Raw genomic sequence first — 25,051 nt, 5'->3', positions numbered from 1 at the left:
AAAAAAGGATAGAAAATACCAAAGTGAATTGGATGTAGAAAAGATAAATGTTGCATCAGACTTAGGGATGTGTGTGTGTGTGTGTGTGTGTGTGTGTGTGTGAGTGCACGTGCGTGTTCATACTGGAATCACAATGTAACGTGTGTTGCTCGCTATGGGCCGTAGTCAGCAAAAGTTAAACACTGTCTTAGGGTATCTAGAAGTCGTGTTTGCTTCATATGTGACCGACGAGGATAAGATGAGCAGCGATTTCTTCAGAAGGTTCTATCTCCGTGAGATGAAAGTAGAACTTCAAATGACAGTTTTTCACTAGAAAGACAACCCAGATTAGGTTCATTACTCCTTTGTGAAGGTAGAATGTGCCAGAATATTACGCCGTTCAGGTCAACAGGAACTAAGCTTGTTGTTTCTCTCTGCACAAAGAATTGTGCAGTTTCCAGTGGGAACTCCCCTCTGGAGGTGGAGAGGGAAGGGGAAGGAAGAGCGGAGAAAGGAGGCAGTTAGGCAGGAATCTTCATTGTGAGTCAGGTTGACCCAGGATCTGCACATAGTTAACTCGAAGGCTTTGTTGGAATCTGCCAGAGATTCATTGTTGAAGACAGGGAAAGCACAACTCATTTCCATTTATTTCAATTCAACATTTATGCCAGCTCTGTGCTAGGTGCTGGGATGTAACAATGCATAAGACATGGTCTTGGACTTGTGGCGCTCCTAGCCTGGCAGGGAAGACAGATGTAAATTGCTAATTACTGTACATTGTGCTGAGTGTCATAATAGTGAGTGTGTATAAAATGCTCCGGGATAGAGTTTATAAATTAGAGGAACTATGCTTTTAGGCTTTCTTTCTGAGAAATGTGCCATTTAATAATAAAGAACTGGAATAGGGGTTTCTTATCAGTAAGTCGGAGGAGACACTCCACTGGAAAGGAAAATGAAATTTCTGAGAGACTCACGTTCGTCCAGTCAGGCTACTGTGTTATTTTGTGTCTTTTACTCTGAACATATTTTGATGTTCTTAAAAAATTACTGTATTTTATTATTATTTTAAAAAGATTTTATTTATTTATTTAACAGAGATCACAAGTAGGCAGAGAGGCAGGGAGAGAGAAGAGGAAGCAGGCTCTCTGCTGAGCAGAGAGCCCGATGAGGGACTTGATCCCAAGACCCTGAGATCATGACCTGAGCTGAAGGCAGAGGCTTTAACCCACTGAGCCATCCAGGCACCCTAAAAAATTATTTTACAATACATTTAGATGTAATCCCTGCCTGGAAAGTCTGGAGACACATAAAATAATTATACAATGTCCTTAAAAAACACTGACAAACATAACAAATAGGAACTTGAGTTCTTCCTCTGATGGAAGCCACAGAGGTTTGTTTTTCCTTTCTCAGTGATGTGTAAAATCAGTAGTAACTTTTCGGGACATGTAACATCATGACTAATTCTACATGGGAAATAGGAAGTCACAGAGTGTGTCCAAGGTCTAGAACGCGGGTCTCCCAAATCCAGGCTAATTTACTTCTATCAACTGCGTGTGGCCCATGACTGCAGAACCAGATTGAGTCAAGAGCTGAGTTTTAAGGTCTTTTATTTAATTTTTATTTTATGAAGTTCAGTGGTGTTTGTTTTCATTTATTTATTTTTAAAGATTTGTTTATTTTAGGGAGGGGAGTGCAGAAGGAGAGAGAGAATCCCAAGCGGACTCTCTGCCCAGCTCTGAGCCCAACATGGGGCTCGATCTCACGACCCTGAGATCACAACCTGAGCCGAAACCAAGCATTTCTAACCGACTGGGCCACCCAGGCACCCCTGTTTTTGTTTTTGTTTTTATTTTTCAATTGTCAGCTGACTTCCCTGTGAATTTTGTTCCTGCTGACAAATTCCGAATACACCCATCTATGGATCTGAACAGCGGAGTATTTTTTTTCCGAGGTGTGAAATGTTCGGGCAGCCTCATAGCTGTAGACATACTGTATATTATGAAGCACTTTCTTCTTCTTGTTTCTTTCTGGGACGGAGTAAAAGCAGCTGGTAAAATCCTTTCCACTTACATCGTTGGAGACGTGGCCTTCAAGTGGTGTGAGGTGGGTGGGCAGAAGATAAAGACTTAGCACAGTTTTTGGATGAGGAAAGTGAAACCCAGAGACCCAAATCTTCTGACTCATGCAGATATCCTGCTGCTGTCTCTAAATGTCTAAAGGATGGCACCGATCTGCCCGCAAGATCTGAGCTTGTGTTGTTTTTGTTGTTATTGTTTCGTTTTGTGTTGTGATCGTGTTTGGAAGCACTGGACTTTTTGTGTCTTGGGAGGTCTTTGCATTTTACTTTATTTGGAAAATTCAGTTTGAGGCAATTATTATAAGAAGAGTTTTGGAAACCTTGAACTCTCTGAAAATAAAAAGTCTCCCATTTACCCTCTGCTTTGGCTCTCTGCTGGAGGAGAGCACTTATGTCACTAAAAACACGGTAGTTTGCTTATCTAATTTCTGCTCTGTGTTCATATTAATGGATTCCCATTGCTCTTAGCAAAAAATGCCCTTCTTCAGACTATTTGCAGTACTCTCCAGGCTTCACCCCTGCCTCTCCCTTTAATCAGTCTTGTCTTTTTTCATTCTCTCACTTAAACTCTATGTTCCGGCTACTTTGAATTTCTTAGATTATTTCAATTCCTTGCATGTATGTGGCTTCTTGTCTCTTGCTTCAGGGCCTTTGAACATGCTGTTCCCTTTGGGCTAGAACACTTTTCCTGCCCTCTTCCTCTGGCTCACGGCAGTCCTCCATGTCTTCTGGGAGCCCTAGACTGTCCATTCCCACAGTGTCTGCTTTTCCTGTGTTAATGGGCTCATCACACTGAAGTTTCTTTTTATAGTCTGTCTTTTCTGATAGACTAGTTTCCTTGGGAAGGCAGGCCTAGCATCAAGAGAAAGGAAACTAGTTAAAATTACTGGAGTCTGATTAAAAAGACTTTTATATTAGACTGGCATTGCACAACATTTTAAAATTTATGAAGTCCTTTCAGAGTAATATAATTTTGTGAACCCCCTCAGGAATTTAAAAAATAATGGTGTCATTTTTATAAACTATGATAAAGAGGTGAATTTAGGTAAAACATTTTCTTTTATATCAACATTATTAAAATTATATTGCACAGTTTATTTTAATAGAGACTTAAATTTTTAATAGCCTCCATTGTATAGAAGGTAATTTTTTTCTTTCCTCATTGAACATGTGATGTGCACTGTTTAATTTTTTAGAATAAATGATGTAACAAAGAGTGTGATTTGTCAAAAGTAAATTTAAAAATAAAATATTGTGCTTAGTTTGGGACTAAATATGCATGAAAGGATAGTTGGAAATTTAATGACCTGTGAATACATTTTTTAAAAAAATAAGAGAAACCTTTTTTTTTTTTTTTTTTTTGGCCTAATGGTTAGAACTTTTGTATTTTGCACTCTATTAAAAAACGGCTTCTTGGGGTGCCTGGGTGGCTCAGTGGGTTAAAGCCTCTGCCTTCGGCTCAGGTCTTGATCTCAGGGTCTTGGGATCGAGTCCCGCTTTGGGCTTTCTGCTCGGCAGGGAGCCTGCTTCCTCCTCTCTCTCTGCCTGCCTCTCTGCCTACTTGAGATGTCTCTCTGTCAAATAAATAAATAAAATCTTAAAAAAAATGGCTTCTTAAATATAATTTTAAAGTTTTGTTTCTAAATGGTGAGACACCACAGATGGTTCCAACTGTGTATCTGCAAGGCAGTAACACATTATAGGTAGGGAATGCCTTTCTTCCAGAACTGAAAAGCCAGTAAACTGTAGCATGCTCAAAAGCACCTTGGCCTGAATGGAGGTTGCTAGGGGTTGGGGGGGAGGGGAGAATGGGGAGTTGGTGTTTAATGGGGACAGAGTTTCAGCTGGGGAAGAGGAACACATTCTGGAGATGGATGGTGGTGACAGTTGCACAGCAGATGTGAATATATTTAATGCCACAGAACTGAACGCTTAAAAAAATGGTTAAAACGGTAAAATTTATATTGTGTATATTTTACCACAGTAAAAAACCACCTTGGCCTAGTTAGTGATGTTTGACTCATCACTCCCAACCGTTGTGTGCACTCACGTGATATACAGAGGCTCTAAACTGTCCAATTTTAAAAGGAAGATTGGGAAAACATTCCTGTTACTGATTTTTTAAAAAGACAATGGAGCAGCAGCCATTGGCTGTGTGAAGGCTTTGGAAGACATGTGTCCACTGCTGGGAATTCACAATCTAGTGCTTGGTTAACAGCCTTAGCAAATGTAGGCGGAAGTGTCAGGAGACCAGGTTTTGAGGTCTACCCAGGGACGGACGACCTCTAGGGTAAGCTCCGTGATACTAGGTTATTAGACCACATTTCCAGAGAGGACAGGCTATTGCTGCTTCCTTCCTAATCATGAAAAGAGCGGAAGATACAGATAAGAGGGGACGGGAATACAAAGGAGAGACACTGAAACCATGGCCTAGCTTTGTGTGCCACTCATACCTCATATTTGCCATTAGCCTTTACTCATCAGTGACTGGGGATGGTCCTGTGCTCCCTTCCTTTCCCTGGGCCTCTTGGAGCGGGGAGGAAGCAGATCCTGCCACTTGCTGCCTGACACTGGTGGGTGTTGCTGTGGGTTGGTGGAAGGGACAGGGACATGAACATTTCCTGGTGGTTATGTGTGTCACTAGGGCTCACAGCGGCCTTCTGTAATCTTCTCACGTGCCTGTGTGATCTCTGTAATTCTGTAACCCTGGTTGTTGATGTTTAGAAAGCGTGAGCTTATTGGAAAGTGATAGTCTTATTTTCTATGTAAGTATTACCAAAGACCATCACACCTTTTCATTTGTAGTATGCTAACAGATTCTGGCATCTGGATTTTGGAAGCAATATTGAAAAGAAGATTGCAAATGGGAAGTGATACTTAGGAAAACCTTGCCAATTTACATTCTCACAGGGGAGCCCTGTGTTCACACTCTGGTTAGCCCTGGGCAATTAAAACTTTTGTTCCAGTAAAGTTTCCTCCTAAAAAGGTTTCATTGTGAAAAATGCCCTGTGGGCATTACATTGTGAACTCTTTTGTGGCTATCATAAATAATGGGGCAAAAACACTTGTCAGAATATGGTAGAGCTGATTAGATAATGCATCTCTCCTTTTTAATTTTTGGTTGGCTTTCTGTTTTCATTTTTAAAGGAATAGCTATTGCTTTCTTACAGAAAGAGAAATGCTCATTATGGAAAATCCAAGCAAAACTGAGAAGTACAAAGAAATGAGCAATTAATTGTTCCACCTCGCATTACACCAAGAGTTCTTCATTCATTCATTTAATGAGTATTCCCTGAGTGCTCACTATGTGTTAGGGACCAGGGATCAGCAAGGAGAAAAGCGAAGTCCTTGCTATCATGGGGCTTCTGTTCCAGGGGAAGGATGAGATGATAAATAAATACCTAAATAGATTTATAAATGTCTTGAAGAAAAATATAATTGGGTAAGGACATAGAGGAGCTCTTTCAGGTGGAATGGCTGCAAAGGCTACTTAAGAAGGCGACATCTGGGCTGAGAACTAAGTGAAGTTAGGGAGCTAACCATGTGAATGTTGGGGAAGCATGCTTCAAACCAAGGAAAGCATATGCAAAGGCCCTGAGGTGAGATTGTACTTGGCATGTTCTATGAACAGAGAGGCCAGTGTGGCTGGAGACCAGTGAGTAAGAGTGAATATAATGGAGAAACTGGTGAGACAGTCAGGGACTAGACCATGTCAGACTTTAGAAATCCTTCAGCTTTATTCTCCAATGAGAAGCTGTTGGAGGGTGATGAGCAGAGGATAGACTACAGGGGAGTGAAGGTGGCAGCAGCAGGACCCTTAGGAAGCTCCCACAGTAATTCAGAACAAAATGATGCTGATTTAGATTTAGTTGGGAATGGTGGGATTGGTGGAGGGGATAAGAAACAATTGGATGCTGGACACATTTTGAAGGTGGAGCTAATTAAGGATTTGTTCTTGAATTGGATTGGGAGTTTGAGAGAGAGAAAAGAGTCAGTACTGACTCCTAAGTTTTTTGATCTGACAGGTGAATGGGAGTGCTCTTAGTGAGATGGGGAATCAGGATGAGTATCGAGAGCTGAGTTTGGGCATGTTTAGTTCTAAGTACCTGTTAGCCATCTGAGAGGAACTAACTATTAAGGCATTTATAGGAGGCAGGAGTTCAGGAAGCGGTCTAGACTAGGGATTCAAATTTGGAAATTACCAGACACAGAACTGGAAGAGATCTACAGAGAGCAATTAGAGATGGAAGAGAGGTCCTAGGACTGAGCCCAGGAGGCAATGAGAGGTTGGAAGGAATGGGGAAGGTCCAGCCAAGGAGACTGAGAATGTGTCTTCAGGGGCATATTAGGAGAGGATGATGTCCCAGGACCCGGGAGTGAGGTCCTCTCTCCAGTCTGGTGGCGTGGAGTAAGCCACGTCCTGAGAATCGGCATTGTGGAGGTCATTGCTGCCACCACGAGAGTGGACGAACACTGGCTCCAGTGAGCTAAAGAGAAAAAAGGAAGAGAGAAGTTGGAAGCAGAGAGTTTGGACAACCATTTTGTGTTTTCTTGTAAGGAGAAGGCAAGATGGAAAAAGCTGAAAAGGAGCAGGGAGATCAAGGGAAATGTGTGTGTGTGTGTGTGTGTGTGTGTGTGTATACGTGTGTGTGTATGTGTGTGTTTGATAAGATGCGGGAAATATAGCCTGCTTGTTTGCTTATGGGAATGATCCAGTAGAGGGGAAAATGATGATATTAAACACAAGCATATGATTTTAGTGAGCAAGAACTAATTTTATAAGAATGGCATTAGGCCATATGTGCTTTAAAAATAAAAACAATTGAATTTAATTTTGCTTGAATTTAGAAGAAAAAAGAAGTTGAAGTGAAGTTGAAGGACTTGCTGATTGCCTCGTACATGTTTCTGTGCCGCAGAAGATCATAGCTCTTACAAGCTCTCCCAAAGGCTAAGAAAATGATTAGGAAGATCTTGAGGAGGCTGAGGTCATTGTTAACATTTTAAACCATATTTTTAGCTCAGTCTTCACTTTGAGACAGATTGGCTGATTCCTTGCCTGGCAGGATTAGGTAATTCATATTCTTACACTTTCTTGTACCTCTCTTCCCCATCTCCTAATTTTTAGAGCTTATCTGGATTTTTTTTTTTTCTTGCTTGGCAGTATCGCTAACGTTTATATTCTGCCCTGCACGCTCTCCTGTGTTTGTTCTTGGCACTGTGTCTCCTGCCTGTTCTTTTACCACGGTGTCTCTCTGCCTGTGGTTTTATTTTGATTTTTCTATTGGGTGCAGGATTTCTGTTGCACAGGAGGGGTTCATGGGTCTATATAGGCTGAGATCTTTCAAGTCTGCAGATGTTGGAGTCTTTTACACTTGACTCAGCTTGCCATACTATTCTTGGATCACAGTTATTCTCCCTGAGAATTTTTTTAGAACTTGGCGCCATCATCTTCAGGCCTCCGTTGTTGCTTTGGAGAAATCTGACCCCTGTTTTGTTAGGAGTGTTGCTTTTTTCTCCATTGATTCTTAAATGACTCTTTCTTTATCCTTGAGGTTAAAAAATGTAAACATCATATGTCCTGATATTGACAGTTTATATACATTTCCTGGTCTACAGTATGCTTCTTCTACCTGCAGATTTAGTTCTTTCATTTCAAGGAAATAGATCTGTATTCTCTATCTGGTTATTTATTCTGTCCTATTTGTCTTCTTTTGTGTTTACTGTATCTTAAGCCCCCCCCTTTTAAAACATGCCATTAATTAGATTTAAAAAACCCTTTAATTGTGAAAAATTCCAAACATATAGAAACGTAGGTAGAATAGTGTTATTGACCCCCATGTACCCATCACCTTGCTCAGCTCACCCCAGGCTTGTTTTGTCTATATCCCCTCACCCCTCCCACTCCCCTCCATCACTTTGAAGCAAATACCAGACATTATTGATCCTTGAATATTTCAGTACTTGTCTCTAAGAGAAAAGAACTTTTTTTTTTAAAAAACTTAACCACTAGCAAAGTTCATCTATTCTGTTTATAATCCATTTATTGTATATATAATGACATTGCTTTGTTGTGTTAGATCAGCAGTATTTTTTTTCTTTTTTCCCTCCAAAGATACGATGGGTGACTGTAGTTGCTGGGCCTCAAAATCAGGAAGGTGAAACCAAGGGAACGAGCCAGGGAACTCTGTCTGGTGCAGATGGCACATCCGATCAGGCAGTCACAGAAGTTGTAGAGACGGGAAGTGCCTGCTGGTTCCTTGGTGGTCTCTGAATTTCTAGTGTTCACGTGAACTGTGGAGGGAATGGGAGGAGGACCCAGAATGTACAGTTTCTTTTCCAGCAGGAAGTGAAACTTAGGCCTTTTCTGACTCAGTAATAACCATGAAGAAGGAGCTGAGTGGTTTGAAGACTGTGTTCTAGTTCTGTTTTTCGTGGTCATGTGGTTTATTCTAGAGCTTTTTAATCTGTAGGTCGAGAAATCAGCAGGTCATAAAATGAAATTAGTGGGCTGTAACTAGCATTTAAAAAGACATGGGAGAGCGTCTGGGTGGCTCAGTTGGTTAAGCGTCTGCCTTCCGCTCAGATCATGGTCCTGGGGTCCTGGGATGAACCTGGTGTCAGGCTTCCTGCTCAGCAGGGAGTCTGCTTCTCCCTCTCTCTCTGCCTGCTGTTCCCTGTGCTTGTGCTTGCTCTTTTTATCAAATAATAAATGAAATCTTTTTTAAAAAAGACATGGAGGGGCGCCTGGGTGGCTCAGTGGGTTAATAAGCCTCTGACTTCGGCCCAGGTCATGATCTCAGGGTCCTGGGATCAAGCCCCACATCAGGCTCTCTGCTCAGCGGGGAGTCTGCTTCCCCCTCTCTCCCCACCTGCCTCTCTGCCTACTTGTGATCTCTCTCTCTGTCAAATAAATAAATAAAAGCTTAAAAAAAAGACATGAATTTATAGCATGTAGTAAGGATACATAGTTCATGAAACTTCTGGTGTGTGTGTGTGTGTGTGTGTGTGTGTGTGTGTGTGTTGTAAAAGTTTGGAAGCCACTAATTTATTCTATTTGATACCTATGACTTTATGTACTTTCTTATCCAGAAAGTTATAGGATTGAACAGCCCATGAGGCAGAGTTGGTTTATGTGTTTAACAGAAATATATATAGTACAATGTACTTGGAACCGTTCTGGTGAGTTTACAAATATTAACTCATTAAATCTCTAAGAGGGTATCATTATTGTGGAACTTTTACACGTGGAGACATTTGGGCACAGAGCAGTTAAGTAACTTGCCCAGAATCCCATAGCTAGTAAGTGGTAGAGCTGGCATTTTGAGCCCAGCCAGATTGGTTTCCAAGCAGATTTTGCTCTGTGCCTCTCCAGTTGAAAGCATCTCTAGGTGGGGGCATGGACTTTTTCCTCTCGCCTTCAAGAGGAAATTTTATTTGTTAAATTGAAGAAATTCAGGGATCCCTTTCATTAACCAATCAACATTGCCAACTGAGAACTGTAGGGTTCCAGTGTGAAAGACAACCAGACGAGTCCGTATCTCAGCTTAATACACAGAGGCAGGGGAGTGGTGAAGAGCACCGTTTTTAGAAGTAAACGTATCTGGTTCAAATCCTGCTGTGATCTTTATCTGTGTGGGTGACCTCAGGCAGTCCACTAATCTCTGAACCTCCGTGGTCCTTCTTCTGTAAAAGTGGGAGGAGTCAAAGTTGACTTGTAATGGGGACTCACGGGGCACCGGCACATAGTCAGCCCTTCGTCTCTTCAGTTTCCGTAACAGCCCACGGTACTGCTGCTGTTACAAGCTCCATTTTTTGGATAGTGAAACAGATTGACAGAGATTAAGCATTTTATCCAGGGATACACAGCTAGCTCGTGGCAGAGCTGGAGTCGAAGCTCTGGTCCCTCCAAATGCAGAGTCTGCACTCTTTAACCACTCGGCTTTCCTGCAAACGTACCCCATTGGGATGTTTTAAGGATTAAATGAGATCATGTACCTTTACACTTGAATGGTGACTCGACTTTCTGTGAGCTTGTTTGGCTCATAGTAAGTACTTAATAAATGGTTTCTGTGATCCCTGTTGAATGCCATCTTGTACAAGACAGTGCCTGTCTGTAACTTCAGTGGAGGCTGTTTTCCTTTCGAGAGGAAATAAGCTATAGTCGACGACATTAGTTCTTATAACCAACCCATCGCTTGATGTATATGTTGACTTCTTGAAAGATAATCGGTTATTATTCTCAAGGCTATTATTCTCAAGGTTACTATTCTCAAGGATCTGCTTAGCAGAAGAGACTATCTATGCAGCATCGAGAACAGTGCCTGGTACATGGTAAGTGTCTTCGTCTGGGTTTCTTAGAAAATAGAGCCAAACACACAGGCTCACACTCTCTCTGGGAGAGCCATCCCGGGGAAGCAGGAATGCAGAGAAAAGGGAAGTGACAAGTGGCCGGGAAAGAGAGCAGTTGTAAGGGACTGCTTGTAAACTGGCGACAGCTTCACCAGAGGCTCATGGTTTGTCTCGTGGGACATCTTCAGAGAAACTAGGGGAAGCTACTGCGTCTCTGAGCCGTTCCTTGGGGCAAGGAGAGAGAAGATTCCACTTGCCCGCTCCCATCTGTTGGCCGAGGGTTGACTTCATGGAGTTTCAGCTCCCCTGTGCTTCTTGGTCGCATGGCTGGTGGCTGGGGCAGTCTGTCCAAACCTCGGGCCTCCGTGGCAACGAGGAGACCCTGGGGCGGGACATGAGAAGCCTGCTGCACGGGTACAGGGCCAGGCGCTGTCCGGCTTGAAGGCCAAGGCCCAGCCGCGGTAGCTGGAACGGCACGAGCGGTTCCAGCCGGCCAGCCGGACGGTTGTGCTGGTCGTGGGTGATGTATACACGGGGTCTGCCTAGCGGGTTCTTGATAGTGATTGACTCCTAACCGCCCAAGTTCGCAAACTGCCCGGCTCTCTTATTTAAGTGCTTTGCAGTTACTGACACTTTCATGCCCGGTCGACTTTCCCATCTCCTCTTCCTTTGCTTTCCACCTAAATGGAGGTGTCCGTAGGCCTAGGCTTACTTCTCGTTCATTCTGTATGCTTTCTGTGGGCAACTGTGTTCACTTTTATAGTTAACTTCATACTTCTGTCTACTTGCTGATGGCTCCCAAGTGCCTGTTTCCAGACTTGACCTTCTCCTGGGAGCTCCAGACTGGAAAATAAAGCTGCCTTTTCCAACAGGAAGTTCCACAGGCACTTCAAAGGCCAAGTGAATGTCTCGGTCCTCTGTGATCATCGTGGTTCCTCTCCCTGCCTCACAATGAGTGGGTGCCCTGTCCGTGCTAGTTAAACTACACCTGGAATAACCTGTTGACCCCTCCTGCCAAGCTAGATCCTGTGCAGAATGAGATAAGCCTTCCAGAGCCAGCTCTCTAGGAATTTAGTGTCTGGATTTTAATACTCATCTGGTTTGTTTTTAGTTTGACTGTGCTGGAGCCTTGAGCAGCCTACAGTTTACTGTTGTCCCTTACTATAGTGGACACGTTTAAACTGACATTTTTTCTTTTGAAGCATTGTTCGGTTGGAGATCGCTTGGGTTTGGCCTCTGCTTGTGTTATCATCTTGTTTTTCGATGCTATCCTCTTGCTTTTCGAGATGCTCACCTTGCTTTACTCGCAGTTTACAGAGCCTTTGTGAACTGCATTTGTATCTGACCTGCATCTTGCTTTTCTATTTCCTTCCTTGCCCCCCGATCCCATACTCTTCTGACCCGGAAGTGCTTCTCAGTGCCTCCTGAGCCAGAGCTGCCCAGTTCTGCCTCCTCGCCTTTGCCTTAGTAGCCACAGCCCTCCTTCCTCTGGCACCTTTATATCTCCGTAATTCTCCCCAGCTCGAGGCCCCAAGACTAACTCAGGTCCACGCTGGTTTATACTGATCTCCTCGTCTCTGAGCATCTCTAACATTGTTTTGGTGCTTAGCACGCACAGGCTTATACTGTTGAATACTATTGCATTTAATCCTCATCCTTTTTCCCCCCAATTGGATGGTAAACTCCTTGAGAGTAAGACAGTGCGTTATATTTTCTTGTGTGGTCCCGTGATTCATTACTTGGACCTTTGCACAGGGACAGTGCAAGATAAATATTTGCTGGATTTGTTGGTTGATTACTGTGGTCCTGGGGAACCGACTTCCACTTGGCCTCCAGCACCGAAATCAGGGCCATCAGGTGACATTTCCCAGAGGAGCTGTTGGTCATGTCATTGCAGATCTTTAGTTTGTAATACAAGTTAATTCTAGACTTTGGACTTCGGGAATTTTGTTTCTTAAACATCTCAGGCAAGGCCTAGGAGCTAAAATTACTACTTTGGCATTTGATGTGGCAGCTTGTTCATTTGGGAACCTTTTGTCTTTGACTTTCTGTTGAATCACTTGAAAGACCCAAGGCAGCTTGCCAGAGCAATTGCGATGATTCAAGTTCATTGAGATATTCCCCTTCGCACCCTCCTCCCCCTCGGCTTTACGAGGTTGCTTTCTGTGTTCATTTGGGGGCTTGAAAGTTAATGGATGACAGAGTGTCCTTTGGAAACTCCTAGGACCATTTTTTTCCTCTTCCTTCTGGTCTGGTTTCCCTTTGTCTCCAGAGCTGTATGCGTTGTTTTTAGATGGTGTGAAGTTAATGCAAGGAGAAGAGAGGTTCTTTTTTCATAACTTTGGGATAATCTACTGCTCAGGCGGACAGTTAGGAAGATGGCCAAACTTAAAAGTACAACAGAAAGAACTGTCGTCAAAAGGGAAGCCAGGGAGACCAGAACTTCGCTCCTGCCTTCCTCCTGCCAAGATCACTATCTTACCTTTAGACCCAAAGATCTCTCTGACCTGTCCCCTTTGCTCACCACCACCTAGGGAGGGATAGTTTAGAATCACTAGCTTCAGGACCACTGGCTCTAAAGCGTGTATTATTACTAATAGTTAGAGTTGGTGTGGGCAGGGATTTTTCCACTCATGGAATTCTCCTGCTCATGGTGACTTCTGTACCGTTCAGCCTGGATTGCTCATTAATGCTCACCCCATCTCTTAATTTAGAAGGCCTAGGAATCCATCCAGCAGACCTCCTCTGATCTTCCTTCAGCTCTGTTTTCATCATGACACACACTTTGACCAGCTCCATTTCTGGCTGCATGAAATCCAGACTCCTCTGTTAGCTTTTGAGCTGCTCCTCCCCACGTACCCTTATCTCTGCCCAGGCCTCAAGGTACCCTTTGTTCTAGCTCAACCATCCTCCTCACTACCTCACAGAAAGGCCATGTTCAAACATTCCCATTTCTTGGCTTATGTCTTATCTTCCTCTGGAATATGGCCTCTTCACCCTTCCACTTACTGAAATTCTACCCATCCTAGGAATACCAGTTCAGACTTCTGTGTCCTCCCTTCTTCTCTGCCTCTTTCTCTCCCCTCCTTTCTTCCCTCCACAGATTTGAAAGCCTGCCAGATATTGTTCTGGGTCCCAGAGGTATGTTGGTGAACTGGAGAGACAAATTCTTCCTCTCAGGGACTTTAGTTTTCATCAAGAAGCCTTGCTTTAGTCATGTTAGTCCTCGCTACACTTTCTGAGTCCTCAAAACTTTTACTAGTAGTATTTATTCCTAAATTCAAGTATATATATATACAGAAGACACCATATACTGTACAATAACATGAAAATTTATGTAATACAGATATCTAGCACAAATATCTGTTAAATAAATACCCGGCATAATTTATGTAACATAATATCTAGCATAATTTAGGTAGTGCATTAGTATATAAATTTCAAAAATGTATATTTTGATCCCGTCTTCACAATTAGATTGTTAAGTTCCTTGAGCGTAGGGAACTTAATGATGCTTCTGAGCACTTTAGAATCCTTCACTTTATTCATGAGGACTCCTTTGTTTTTAAGGAACCAAAAATCCAATGCAAACTATTTTAAGCAAAAAAGTGAATGAGTTGGATTATGATGCTAAAAGGGCCAGGGATAAGCCTGGCATCTGGCCATGACTTGGTTCAAGGGCTTGAGTTTCCTTTTTCCATCTCTCAGCTCTGTTTTCTCCAGGTCGGCTTCATTCTCAAACAGGCTTTCCAGTCATGGTGGCAAAATGGCGGCAGCAGTCTCAGATTCTCATTGTCTTCAGCTGCTGGCCTGCAGGTAATGTCCACCATCTTTGGAGAGGGCAAAGGTGGAATCAGCTTTACCAACAGCACATGGACTAAGAGTTGGGGAGGATATAGATGCAGAGAAGGAGAAAAGGTAATTATCTATCACATCCCCATGTTCTGGAAGCTTCGTAGCTATTATTGGTTGGTTGTCGGATTAACTCATGTCTAGTTCTATGTTGTGTTTAATAGGGTAACATAACGATGAAAAAGGCCATCAGTCACTCTTCGAGGAAGAATATTTGCTGTTTTCTACTTTACCAAAAGTAGCTTGATGATGGCCTTTTCTTGGAACAGTGACAACTCAGCCATGAGTGATGGTATCAGGCATTGAAAGAAGGGGTATAGCAGGTGGACTGAAGCTGATATATGTCTCCTTTTCCTCTATCACTGTGAGCATACCTCGTTTATGTCTACTATTATTTCTCCTTGTTTGCTATAGGCTTTTTCACTGATTTCTTCCCTACTGTTGTGCTAATTTGGAGTGAGGACTGCTGTCTTTTCTATTCTCGGTGCCCCCGTCAGGTGCACAATTACATTTTTATGATAAGAGTAGGTGAGAAAGGACAGTGGCTTGGGAAGCCAGTGACCTGGGTTCAGTCCGACATCCACAGCTAAATAGCTATGTGATCTCGGGCAGTTCCTCTCCTTTCTCTGGGCTTTGGTTCTGTCATCTGCCCAGCAAGGATTTTTGAAGGCCCTCCCTGGTTTGTAGAAGAGCAAACCAGTAGGGTGAAGAGCCGGACTTGGCAGGGCATCCCAGCATTTTGTTTCGTGGGGAACAGTTTTGATAGGGGCTGATTACCCTTGAGATAAGAGGTCTTGGTAAGAGATACGCAGGGTAGAGCCTGATGAAAGCTTCAATTGTCTTCTTATATAACACTTGCTGGAAAGGTACTAGGGATTAATATTCCTGAGGTGGCTGAGGTGACATCATGTGTTTGTGAAAGGACTAAAAGCAGGTAAGGCAGATTTTGTGGAAAAAGACTGGCAGTCAGTCCCAGTTCCAGTAGGGCACATGGGCTGATCTCATGCCCTGTGTTCTGAACAGAAACTGTGGAAGTTGCAGCTTCTATCCCTTAGGTGCCAGACCATCAAGGAGAAGGCGAGGGCCTGCCTGTGTTACCCTCCTGTGAGATTACATTTTTCTCCTGATTTACCCACCCACCCTCATTTTCTCCTCAGAAATGTGGGACTCCTAGGAGGGGGTTTTGTGTGACTTCATCAGAAAATTCCTGAAGAAGGAATTTTGAAAGAGGGGAAGAAAGGGACTAATATCTCTGGATTGAAAGCAACAGACTGAACAAAATTCTCCTCTGCTCTGCTGACTGGTGAATTCGCTGGATGTTCTCTGAAGTGAGGACAGTTTTCAGAGGACTGTGTCGCCTGTGTTGGCAGATATTATATAATTTAGCATCTACATGATTAGAAGTGTGGCAAGGCTCTGTTTTTGTTAAATGATCAGTATCCTGTTAGGGCTAATTTTTCTTCTAATTTTATCCTTCTTGTGTTCTTTCACCCTCTTTCCAAAATGGAAATGAGCCTCCTTCTAACTCCCAGGACAGGTGTACTTAGGATCTCAGCTGTGGCCAAGTGTGGACAAGGAGTCAGCACCTCCCGGGGGAAGGCTTGCTGGGTATGTCTGCTGATCCTATATTTGAACTCATGCATAAAAGCATTCCTTGCTGGTTTTAATCTGACACCATTCGGAAATGATGGAACGATGGTCTGCCTGTGGAGTTCAATGTCATGGCCAAGCTTTCCAGCCAGAGGGGCAGCTTCCGGTATAGGCTTTAAGAATATTCAATGCAGAACTGAGATTCAGCCCATGCAAATGGAGAAATGGAAACCAAGAATTCCTTCCTCTTTCTGGTGCCACTTTGTTGGGCCATTTTCCTCTTAGCTAGCAGGATGGTGCTCAAAAGAACATGACTTGGGGGCGTTAAATTTTGTAAATGAGATGTAATTCACATATCACAAAATTCACCCTTTTAAAAGTACACAAATTCAGTGGGGTTGTTTTTCAGAGTATGCACAAGCTTGTACAGTGATCGCCACTATCTAGTTCCATAATGATGGCATTAAATTTTGACTTGAAGCTTTGAATGAAGTATCAACCAAAGGTCAACTCTGATGTTCAGGGAACTAGTTTTAAAACTTTGGTTCTTTTTGCAAAGGAAACTACAGAAATGTCATTAAAAAAAAAAAAAAGTAATAGAAAAAAGAGCCAGAGGTTGTTGAATTTTTCTTAGGCTTGTTTTTTTGGTTTCTTTTGTCTGCTACTGATGATTTTTTTAGTTGTTGGTCTTTGGGTTGGGACTTACTCCCGTGACTATGCTATAATAACCAGTATTCAAAGTAAAAGCAATAAGACTGTGCTTGCTTTCTTTTCCTCTCTTTCTTTGTCAAGCCAGGCTTCGTTAGGGCAGGGCACGGGGCTGTTTCATTCATCCCCACCATCACCTAGCTCAGGCTCTACAATAGGACTCAGTAAAGATTTAGTGAATAAATGGGCTGTGTTAGGTGCCCAGGGGAGGTCATTTTGGCATGTATCACTCAAGGCTCATGGTGACCTTGTACTTGGGCTTTGTGGATGACCATGGAATTCATTTGCATCCCTTGAGGTACAGCTGCTTCTAGAAAATGAGAGCTTGACTTCTTCCCATGTAGTTCTAGGGACAGAACCTACAAGGACCCCATCACCTCCAGTTCCCAGGGACACTTATCCAACTGAAAACTGGACCTCAGATGCCTTCCTGAGTAGATATGGTGAAGCACAGCGTGGGTGGTGCGAGTGTGTGTCTTTGAGTGTACACCCCATGCACGTGTGTACTCGCATAAGCACACGATGGGATTGGGAGGAATTCCTCCGTGTTTTTATAAATTGCCCCTTTCTTCTTTCTGCCCCTGTAGTTTATTGGTAGGCTGGGGTGCAGAGGGGCCTCCAGCCTGGGCACATGGCCCAGGCGAGCTGGCATTCAGTGGCCTATTGTTTCCTGCCCCTTCTGTGCATGGACAGAGGACTGGGGCTGGCACAGCTGCCTTCTTGGGGACCATTGTTTGTCTTTGCAGCAGCAGCAGCAGCAGCAGCAAAAGTCTGAAGCAGCACATTTTGTGCCGGACAGAGCAGCCATTCTGTCCTGAAGCTGCAGGCCTAGAGGTGGGGGTGGTTGGAGGCCCCTTTACACGTCGTGTGGGCATCCTGAGGCCGGCAGCCGGGGAGGTTTCTCCTTCTAGGCAGGTTGTGGGGGAGGGGAGATGCTCAGTGGAGGGGATCAGGAATCAACCACTGTAGCAGGTGGGATCTAGTAGCAGAGACTGCTTTTCCTGGATCAGGTAGGGATGTCATTGCTTCCTCACTTTCTCTGCCCTCTGGGCATCCTGGCAAACCTCAGGGTGTGCTCCCGGGAGAAGAAAAAACACTTTCTCCAAAGCTGCCCTGTAGAGTAGGTGGAGGAAGCCGGGAAGGGGCCCAGACCAGTCCTGAGCTAGTCGGAACATGGCTCGTTATCGAGTCAGTGGGCCAGTCCAGACTTGATTCTGAATGATTTCTCAGCTAGAAGGTGGAAAAGGGGATGTTCCATAGGTGGGAGCTATAGAAACTGTAATTTACCCCGAAATACTTCCAGGGCCTCCAGGCTTGTGTTCTCTGTCTCTTGTTTCCCTGGTCCACAGTCAGGCTCTTTGGCAAGTTAGACCTTCATTTAGCTTCAGCTTGCACCTAGTGGTACCTTGGTAAGTGACTTAACAGGTCTTACTTCACTTTTCTTACCTGTGCCGTCAGGATAATTGGGGATACCTGATGGGCTAGTTGTGGAGATGAGATGAGATGATGCATTTAAAGCCCCATGAAGGGTACTCAGTAACCCTTCCTCTCGGAGTTCCCTCGGGGACGCCTGAGAGTGGGGTGCACTTTGTATTAGGCTGACCACTTGAGGCACCTGGGAAAGGCAGGGGGATGTGTGTGTTGGCTGGATGCGCCTGGGGGCTTCTTAGATTGGTTCACATCTTTCAAAGGCCGCCTAGGAAGTGCTGATTCCTTGGCCAGGGCAACCCTGGAGGGGTCTATGTCTGGAACTTCACGGGTATCTTGGGAATCTACCTACGCCCCTCTTTTTTTGTTGGAGCGTGGAGCATAATACGTTGTACCGTGTTCCTTTTTGCTCTCCTGGTTAGTGAGATTACTGAGGCAAAGTCTTACATGAATTTTAGGTGACTCCGAGGGGGCGGACAGCCCCATTTCCCACCCACATCTTCTTGCAGATCTGAAACTGACTGGGTACCTGGAGAGCCTTTTGGCCCTAAGATGCTCTGATTCTTCCTTAATGGGCAAGTTGTAAGTAATATCAGTGAGCAGCATGAATGCGCTCTCCACCCACAGTCTGCCCGCAGCATGAATGCGCTCTCCACCCACAGTCTGCCCACCCCGGGGCCACTACTGCCGGCTTCTAGTTCTGTCTACCAATAGGTAGAAGGGGGACAGATGCCTCTAGGAATAGTCTTGACAAGGGCTGTTCCCTTTAAGAGGCCCAGAAATCTCTGGCAAGAGCTAGATGCCTGACATTGCCCTCTGCACATCTTCCCCCAACACCCTTGTAATCAGACTCCCAAAAAACACAGAACAAGGGAGCTTTGATGAGTGATGAGGTAGGCGGCTTTTCAGCTCAGCCTTCTGTCTGCTTGAAACCATCCTCCAGGGCTCACTTTCAGTTCAGGTGAGGTTCCTGTAGGCCTGATTGGCATTGATGGTTGGCAAGGGGGAGGCATGGGGACGAAGAGGGCGAGAACTGCACTTCCACATCCCCCGAGATCACCCATAAAGGACCAGATACTTGTGCTACATTCTGATATGGGTGAAAACAGAGACAAAAATGAAGATAAGGATAGATTATAGATGCCCAGCTACTTCAAGGCAAAGCTAAATGCACCATTTGCCCCTCGTCATTGCTTCATAAGAGTGGTGGGCAAACCTTTCAGCCTCATAGCTCTGATCCTGGACTTGCCCCTGATTTATCCAGAGCTCAGATGAAAACACTAGATCTCCCTACCACCCTGCCCCCTGCATTACATGGCATAGGTAGGAAGCTTTGTTATGACTCTACGATTTGGGAATGACTTTGGAGCATGCCTAAGGAAGGACATAATTGCATAGGTGCTCTTTTCCCCTGGGATTGGAACCAGGGTCGCAGCCTAATGCACCGGAGCTGAGCAGGCTTGCAGGGGAAAGGTGTGAAGGGATGGCTCCATTGCGACGGGTCTGGGAATTGGAACGTAGCTCCCGCAGCATACGCACTGCGGGCCTTCTCTGAGCCGAAAGCAGTCTGGTTTTGGCAAGCTGCTCCCCGTGGGTGCCAGGGCTCTTGTCAGTAACAAATGCCATGTCGTATTTGACGCAGCTCTGGTTGCATCTGGAGCTATGTTGCTGTGGTTCCAGAGAGGGTGTTGGCTAACCCTGGGTGAGGACTCTGGGCTAGGCAAAAATCCACAAGCTAGAGCTTAGCCCGAAGTATTTCTAGCTTTGACACAAAGAGGCTCTGAGCATCCCGAGGATGAAGCGACAGCAGTGTGAGTGGTATTTGTTGGTGAAAAAAAAATCAGCTTCTTGAAGACTGGTTTACATTCTGTGATATTGGAAACTATGAAATCTGATCGATGCTGAGAGGTTTGCTTGGCTGGAAGTCTGGTACTTGTTGTGTTCTTGATCGCCACTGTTTGATCTGGGGCAGGACCCTGTGTGTGTATCTCCATTTAAATATCCCGACAGTCACCCTCCTTCATGAAGATGCGGAAAAACATCTTGAGACTATGGGAGAAAGTATAAAAAGTAGGAGCTTGGGCTCTAGAGTCGGTCTTTCTGGGTTTGGATCCCAGATGCACTACATTAGCAGTTTGACTTCCTTAAGAGTCAGTTTTCTCATCTTTAAAATGGGGAGGAAAGTAGTGCCTATGGAACAGGATGGCTGAGAGGTGAATCATTAGGCTTTCAGCCGAAAGAGAGCTCAAGTTCTGGCACTGTGCCAGAAACACAGTAAGGTGCTCAGGACATGGTAACCCAATAGCAGATGCCTGATAAGCAGTTTCTCTTAAATGATTGAGCAGATCCCTGGTTCCAGTTTCTTAGTGGTCCCAGAAGGGTTGATGGAATTTTTGGAGGTGCCTCATATCCTATGGCCATGTTAAGTTGAGCCTTTTTTTTTTTTTTTTTTTTTTTTGGGTAATTAAAGGCTTTAAGTTCCTAACTAAATAAAAGGGGTAAATGTAGGTATGTATGTTTCTGTTTTGTTGTGTCTTGGCTTTAGGAATCGCCGTCTGACGGTCTAGCCTTGCTTGTGTTGCAGAGATCCGCGCCCAGCTCACAGAGCAGATGAAATGCCTGGACCAGCAGTGTGAGCTCCGGGTGCAGCTTCTACAGGACCTCCAGGACTTCTTCCGGAAAAAGGCGGAGATCGAGATGGACTACTCCCGCAACCTGGAGAAGCTGGCCGAGCGCTTCCTGGCCAAGACGCGCAGCACCAAGGACCAGCAGTTCAAGTAGGGACCCTGTGGCTGCTTCCCACAGGGACCTCGGGAATGGGGCCGGGGAGGGGGTGAGGCGGGGTGTGACACCTAGATCCGTGCGCATTCTTGAAAGGTGCGCCAGAGACTTCTGACTGGCTAAAGGTAGAGAGCCCTTTCAAGGACTTCTTTCTGTATGGGTCGGATATGCAGGTCAGGATCCTAGAGGGGTCAGAAGAGATGGTGAACCGTGCTAATAATAACAGCACACACTTTCAGAGCGTGTCCTGTGTGCTAAGCGTGGTTCTAAGGATTTTACGTATATAACTCATTTAATCTCCACAAGTTTGTGCATTGATCATTGTTGTATCCCCAATTTACGGATGAGGAAACCATGTCATAAAGAAGTTAAGGAGGTTGCTTAAGATATCTCTCTGTCTCTTTCTCTCTCTCTCTCTCTCTCTCTCACACACACACACACACACACACACCCCTCTAGTAAATCAATAGCAGAGCTGGGATTCAAACCCAGGCAGTCTGGCTCCAGAGTCTGTGTTCTTAACAAATGACCAAACGGTCTTCAACTGGAAGAAATGAATGATGCTGTCGCCATATGTCTGACTCATTGCCCACATGGTCTGTTCCTTGGGTAGCATTTTATGCAAGTGACCCTTTCACTCTGTCCTCACTGCCATTGCTCTAGTTTAGATCATCACGCCTGTTGTCTGAATGATTGCATTACTCTTTATCCACAGCAGAGGTTCTCGACTCTGCTTTCACATTAGAATTCTCTGGAGAACTTTTTTAAAATGCTGAAATCTGGGCCCCATTCCAGAGCAATTAAGTCAGAATCTCTGGGAGCGGGGCCTGGGTAACAGCATGGTGTAAAAGCTTTGCAGGTGATTGTAATGAACAACTAGTGTCGGGGTCCACAGTGTATGGCTTCTCCCCATTCCAGTCTGCCGTACCCGCTCTTAGCAGATTTAGCCTTCCTGGAACACACTGGAGATCGGGCGGGTTCTCTGTGCAATGGCTCCCGATATCGACACCTAGGATATTGGAAATGTAGAATCTCCGGTCCCATCCCCAGACCTACCCTGACAAGAGACTCACGTGATTGGTATGCACTTTTAAGTTTGAGAAGTTCTGCTCTAGGCACAAAGGTATACACGCCTGGGCTTATTCTTCAAGCCCCTCTACATCTGGCCCTGACTGGCTTTCCAACCTTACTTCCTGTTCTGCTTTGTTTTTTTTTCCTCTACTGTACCTTAGCCAAACAGAACATCAGCTCCAGCGGGCCTTTGCCCATCCTGTTATTTGAACTTAGGTCCTCATTCTTCATATCTCTGCATGTCAAAGACATACCTGTGCTTTGAGACCTGTCTCAGATGCATCATGGTCCAAGAAACTTTCTTGATTCTCCCAAAGGAAAGAATGCTCTCCCTTTTCTGATTTTTACAGCATTTTATTTGTTCTTTTATTAGGGCATTCAATATTGTCTGCCTTTCATTTTCTTCCCTTCATGGATGGTGTAAGCTTTTTCTAATTCATTTTTCAGCCTCCCACAGTGCCTGGTGCAGTATGTGGTATATAATAGATGCTCACTAAACATTGTTGGATGTGTAAATGAATGAATGAATGTAGGAACTAATGCCAAGTATATCTTATTTTCCCCCATTTTCTATTTTTGTTTATCACTCTAATAATTTGGGATGCAAATTTTCCTTTACGAACCAGCTTTGAGCAATGAATATGGAGGCTAAGTTTGAGGAGAACAGATGACACTCTCAGTATAAGCCAGAATGAGAATTTCCTCCAGATGTTTTGTCCTCAGAGCTCCTTATCTTTCCCAAGTCCTGTTCTCTTTATAATAAGCAATCCGGAGGGAATAAAATGTTATTTTAGTATATGATAAATGAAGATTTGGGAGAGAAATCATTTGCTTTAGAAAAATGACTCAATGTTGGATTTATTCTGTTGGTAAGCTACTCCTAAGTTTAAAATAGCATTTGATTTTTAGTACTATCATATTTTCAGCTTAAAGACATATTTACTATAAATTAAAGTACAGATGTGCTAATCTCTAAGTCAGCTGAATTGCTCGGATTAAGATCACATACAAGGGATAGGGTGTTTTGGAAGAACTGATTTCCCTTCTGATAAAGCTGGTACCTGGCTTCATCCCACTGCTCCCCCCAAACAACCAGTGGGTATTTAGTAAGAGCTGTCTGTGTACTCCGTATTGTACAGGAGTACACAGATACAAGATACAAGAGAAGTTTATTTTGCATCTCCACAGGGGGCCATATCTGGCTGGGGAGAAAAGATTTTTAATACAGGAAGCAACCAGAGAGCAAAGCAATACTGATCTCATTAAGAAATCATTGGTTTTGTGTGGAATATAGATGTGATAAGAGGTCATAGAGAAATCATCAGAGATAGATAAAGGATCTGGAACAGTCAGGAGAGTTTTCATGAAGCAAGTGGGACTTGGGCGAGGTTTTGAGGGTAGATTTGTGTAGCAGAGAACTGCGCATGCCCTTGAGAGGAAGCAGGAGCGTTTGCTGCCGAGGGGGTACAGTATACAGGGACGAGGGAGGGATCCACCTTCGTTAAAAGGAAGTTTCTTTTCCATTCCTTCAACAAATGTCCATTGCACATTCCTTGAACTCCTTCAAGCCAGACATTGTGCCATGGGGTGTAGCCATGAACAAGCGCCACGTCTAGCGTAGGACACTTACAGCAGGATGAGGAAACGGAGGTTAAACAAATCATAGTTAGATGAGTTGAGGTAAGTGTTGCGGAGCGGAAGTACAAGGTGCTCTAAGAGCTTGTAAGAGGGGACTTCACTCCTTTTGCTGTCCTTGATGGGTAATTTACTTTAATAGCTTCCTATCTGATCTTATCCTGAGTAACAATGTGCTTGCCCACCAAACCCCTTTTAAGTACCTGCTGGGTGCTGTGCTCTGTGCTGATTCCTCTGGAGGCTGAGGTAAGCTCTGGAACCCTGGCTAACAGGCAAGAGAGACGTGGGAACAATGTAATGTGAAAGGGGCTTCAGTGGAGGTCTGAGCAAAATATTACGAGATTACAGATATTTTCAAAAGCAGTGAAAAATAAGGTTAGGGAAGTGGAGCAGACCCCAAATGATGGCGCTTTGGCAGGCGGGCAGAGAGAGGAGCTCAGGTTTGATGCGACAGCGTGGTAGTGAGCTCTCTGGGTTCTTGCGTGGGGAGACCAGAAGGTAGAGTTTCTGTTCATATAGGAGAAGAGGAAACATAGTGGGGGACTGTCTGTTCACAGCCTTGCCACGGCATCCGTGAAAGACCATGTCCACCTTTCCATACAAAGCGCCGCAAGTGCATAGGGAATAGACATCTCTTCAGGTTGCGGACTGGGCGGGGCTTCACGAAGGTGAAGGTCAGCGGGTGGGAAATGGGAAAACACAAGTGCAGGTGCTAGGTACGGGTCCTGTGAGCTGAATTCAGTGGAAACAAGGCAGAAGTTGTAGAAGGAGGATAGAAGGATGGGGGAAGGAAGCACTTCAGGCAGAAGGAACAGGGTCGGTGAAGGCACAGAGTTGCAAACATAAGACTTGTGGGTAAAACTCATCTGTTGCTGAAGAGCAGGAATAATAAATGCAATCGTGAGACAAGCTTGGAAAAGTTGGAAGGGGCCTGATCCTAGTAGCCCGGGACTGCCAGGCGACAGGGTTTATTCTGTAAGCGTGGGGAGCCATTGATAGTTTTTGAGCAAGGAACCTAATTATGGCCGCGCTTCGGGACGGTAACTATGGCAACACCAAAGAAGATCAGTCTCGGAGAGAGCCCGGGAAGCCGGAGGCGTCTTAAGAAGGTGTGGCGGGGAGCCGGAGCGGAAGGTTAACCTGGGCCTGACCTGACGTCGTGCCCTCGGAAGTAGGGGCGTGAGGGCATGAAGCACTCCGGGCGAGAGAGGCTGGGCCAGAAGAAGGGCTGTGGGTTTCCTGGCTCTCGGGAGCGGCAGTTGTACTGTATTTTCATTCAGCCGGTGGAGTGTAGCCTCGATTTTGCTGACTCTCGGGCTGATCCCGAGAATAGTTCATTCTCTGCCCAGAGCGTCTCAGCGGGCACTCGTCGCCTCCCCCGGAGCTGTAGCAGCTGTTGGCCCAGCAATGCCATGGATTTGGCTCTCTGCGCTGCCAGGAGAGCAGCTGCCAACGGCAGCTCCGGGCAGACGCGGCTCAGGGCCGTGGAGACTCTCCAGGTCGGGCTGGGGCAGGGTGGCCGGGCCGATGTCCGTCTCCAGGGACCCGCCCCGCCCTTTTCCAGGCCAGTTTCTCAGC

The 25,051-nt window shown here is 44.9% G+C and overlaps 1 protein-coding gene across 2 annotated transcripts in view; it reads left to right on the top strand.

Annotated features, from left to right (window-relative positions):
• The window catches only part of SRGAP2 (SLIT-ROBO Rho GTPase activating protein 2), a 226,089-nt gene that overhangs the window by 65,038 nt on the left and 136,000 nt on the right, over nt 1–25,051 (top strand). For both annotated transcript variants that reach the window (XM_080823944.1, XM_080823943.1), the window contains exon 2: nt 20,571–20,763. In XM_080823944.1, the coding sequence (XP_080680070.1) occupies nt 20,571–20,763 (193 nt within the window). The remainder of the gene's footprint in view (nt 1–20,570; nt 20,764–25,051) is intronic.

Source organism: Martes martes, assembly GCF_963455335.1.
Source record: "Martes martes genome assembly, chromosome: 15".
NCBI classification, from domain to species: Eukaryota; Metazoa; Chordata; class Mammalia; order Carnivora; family Mustelidae; genus Martes; species Martes martes.
This window is presented reverse-complemented; position numbering and strand designations above follow the sequence as displayed.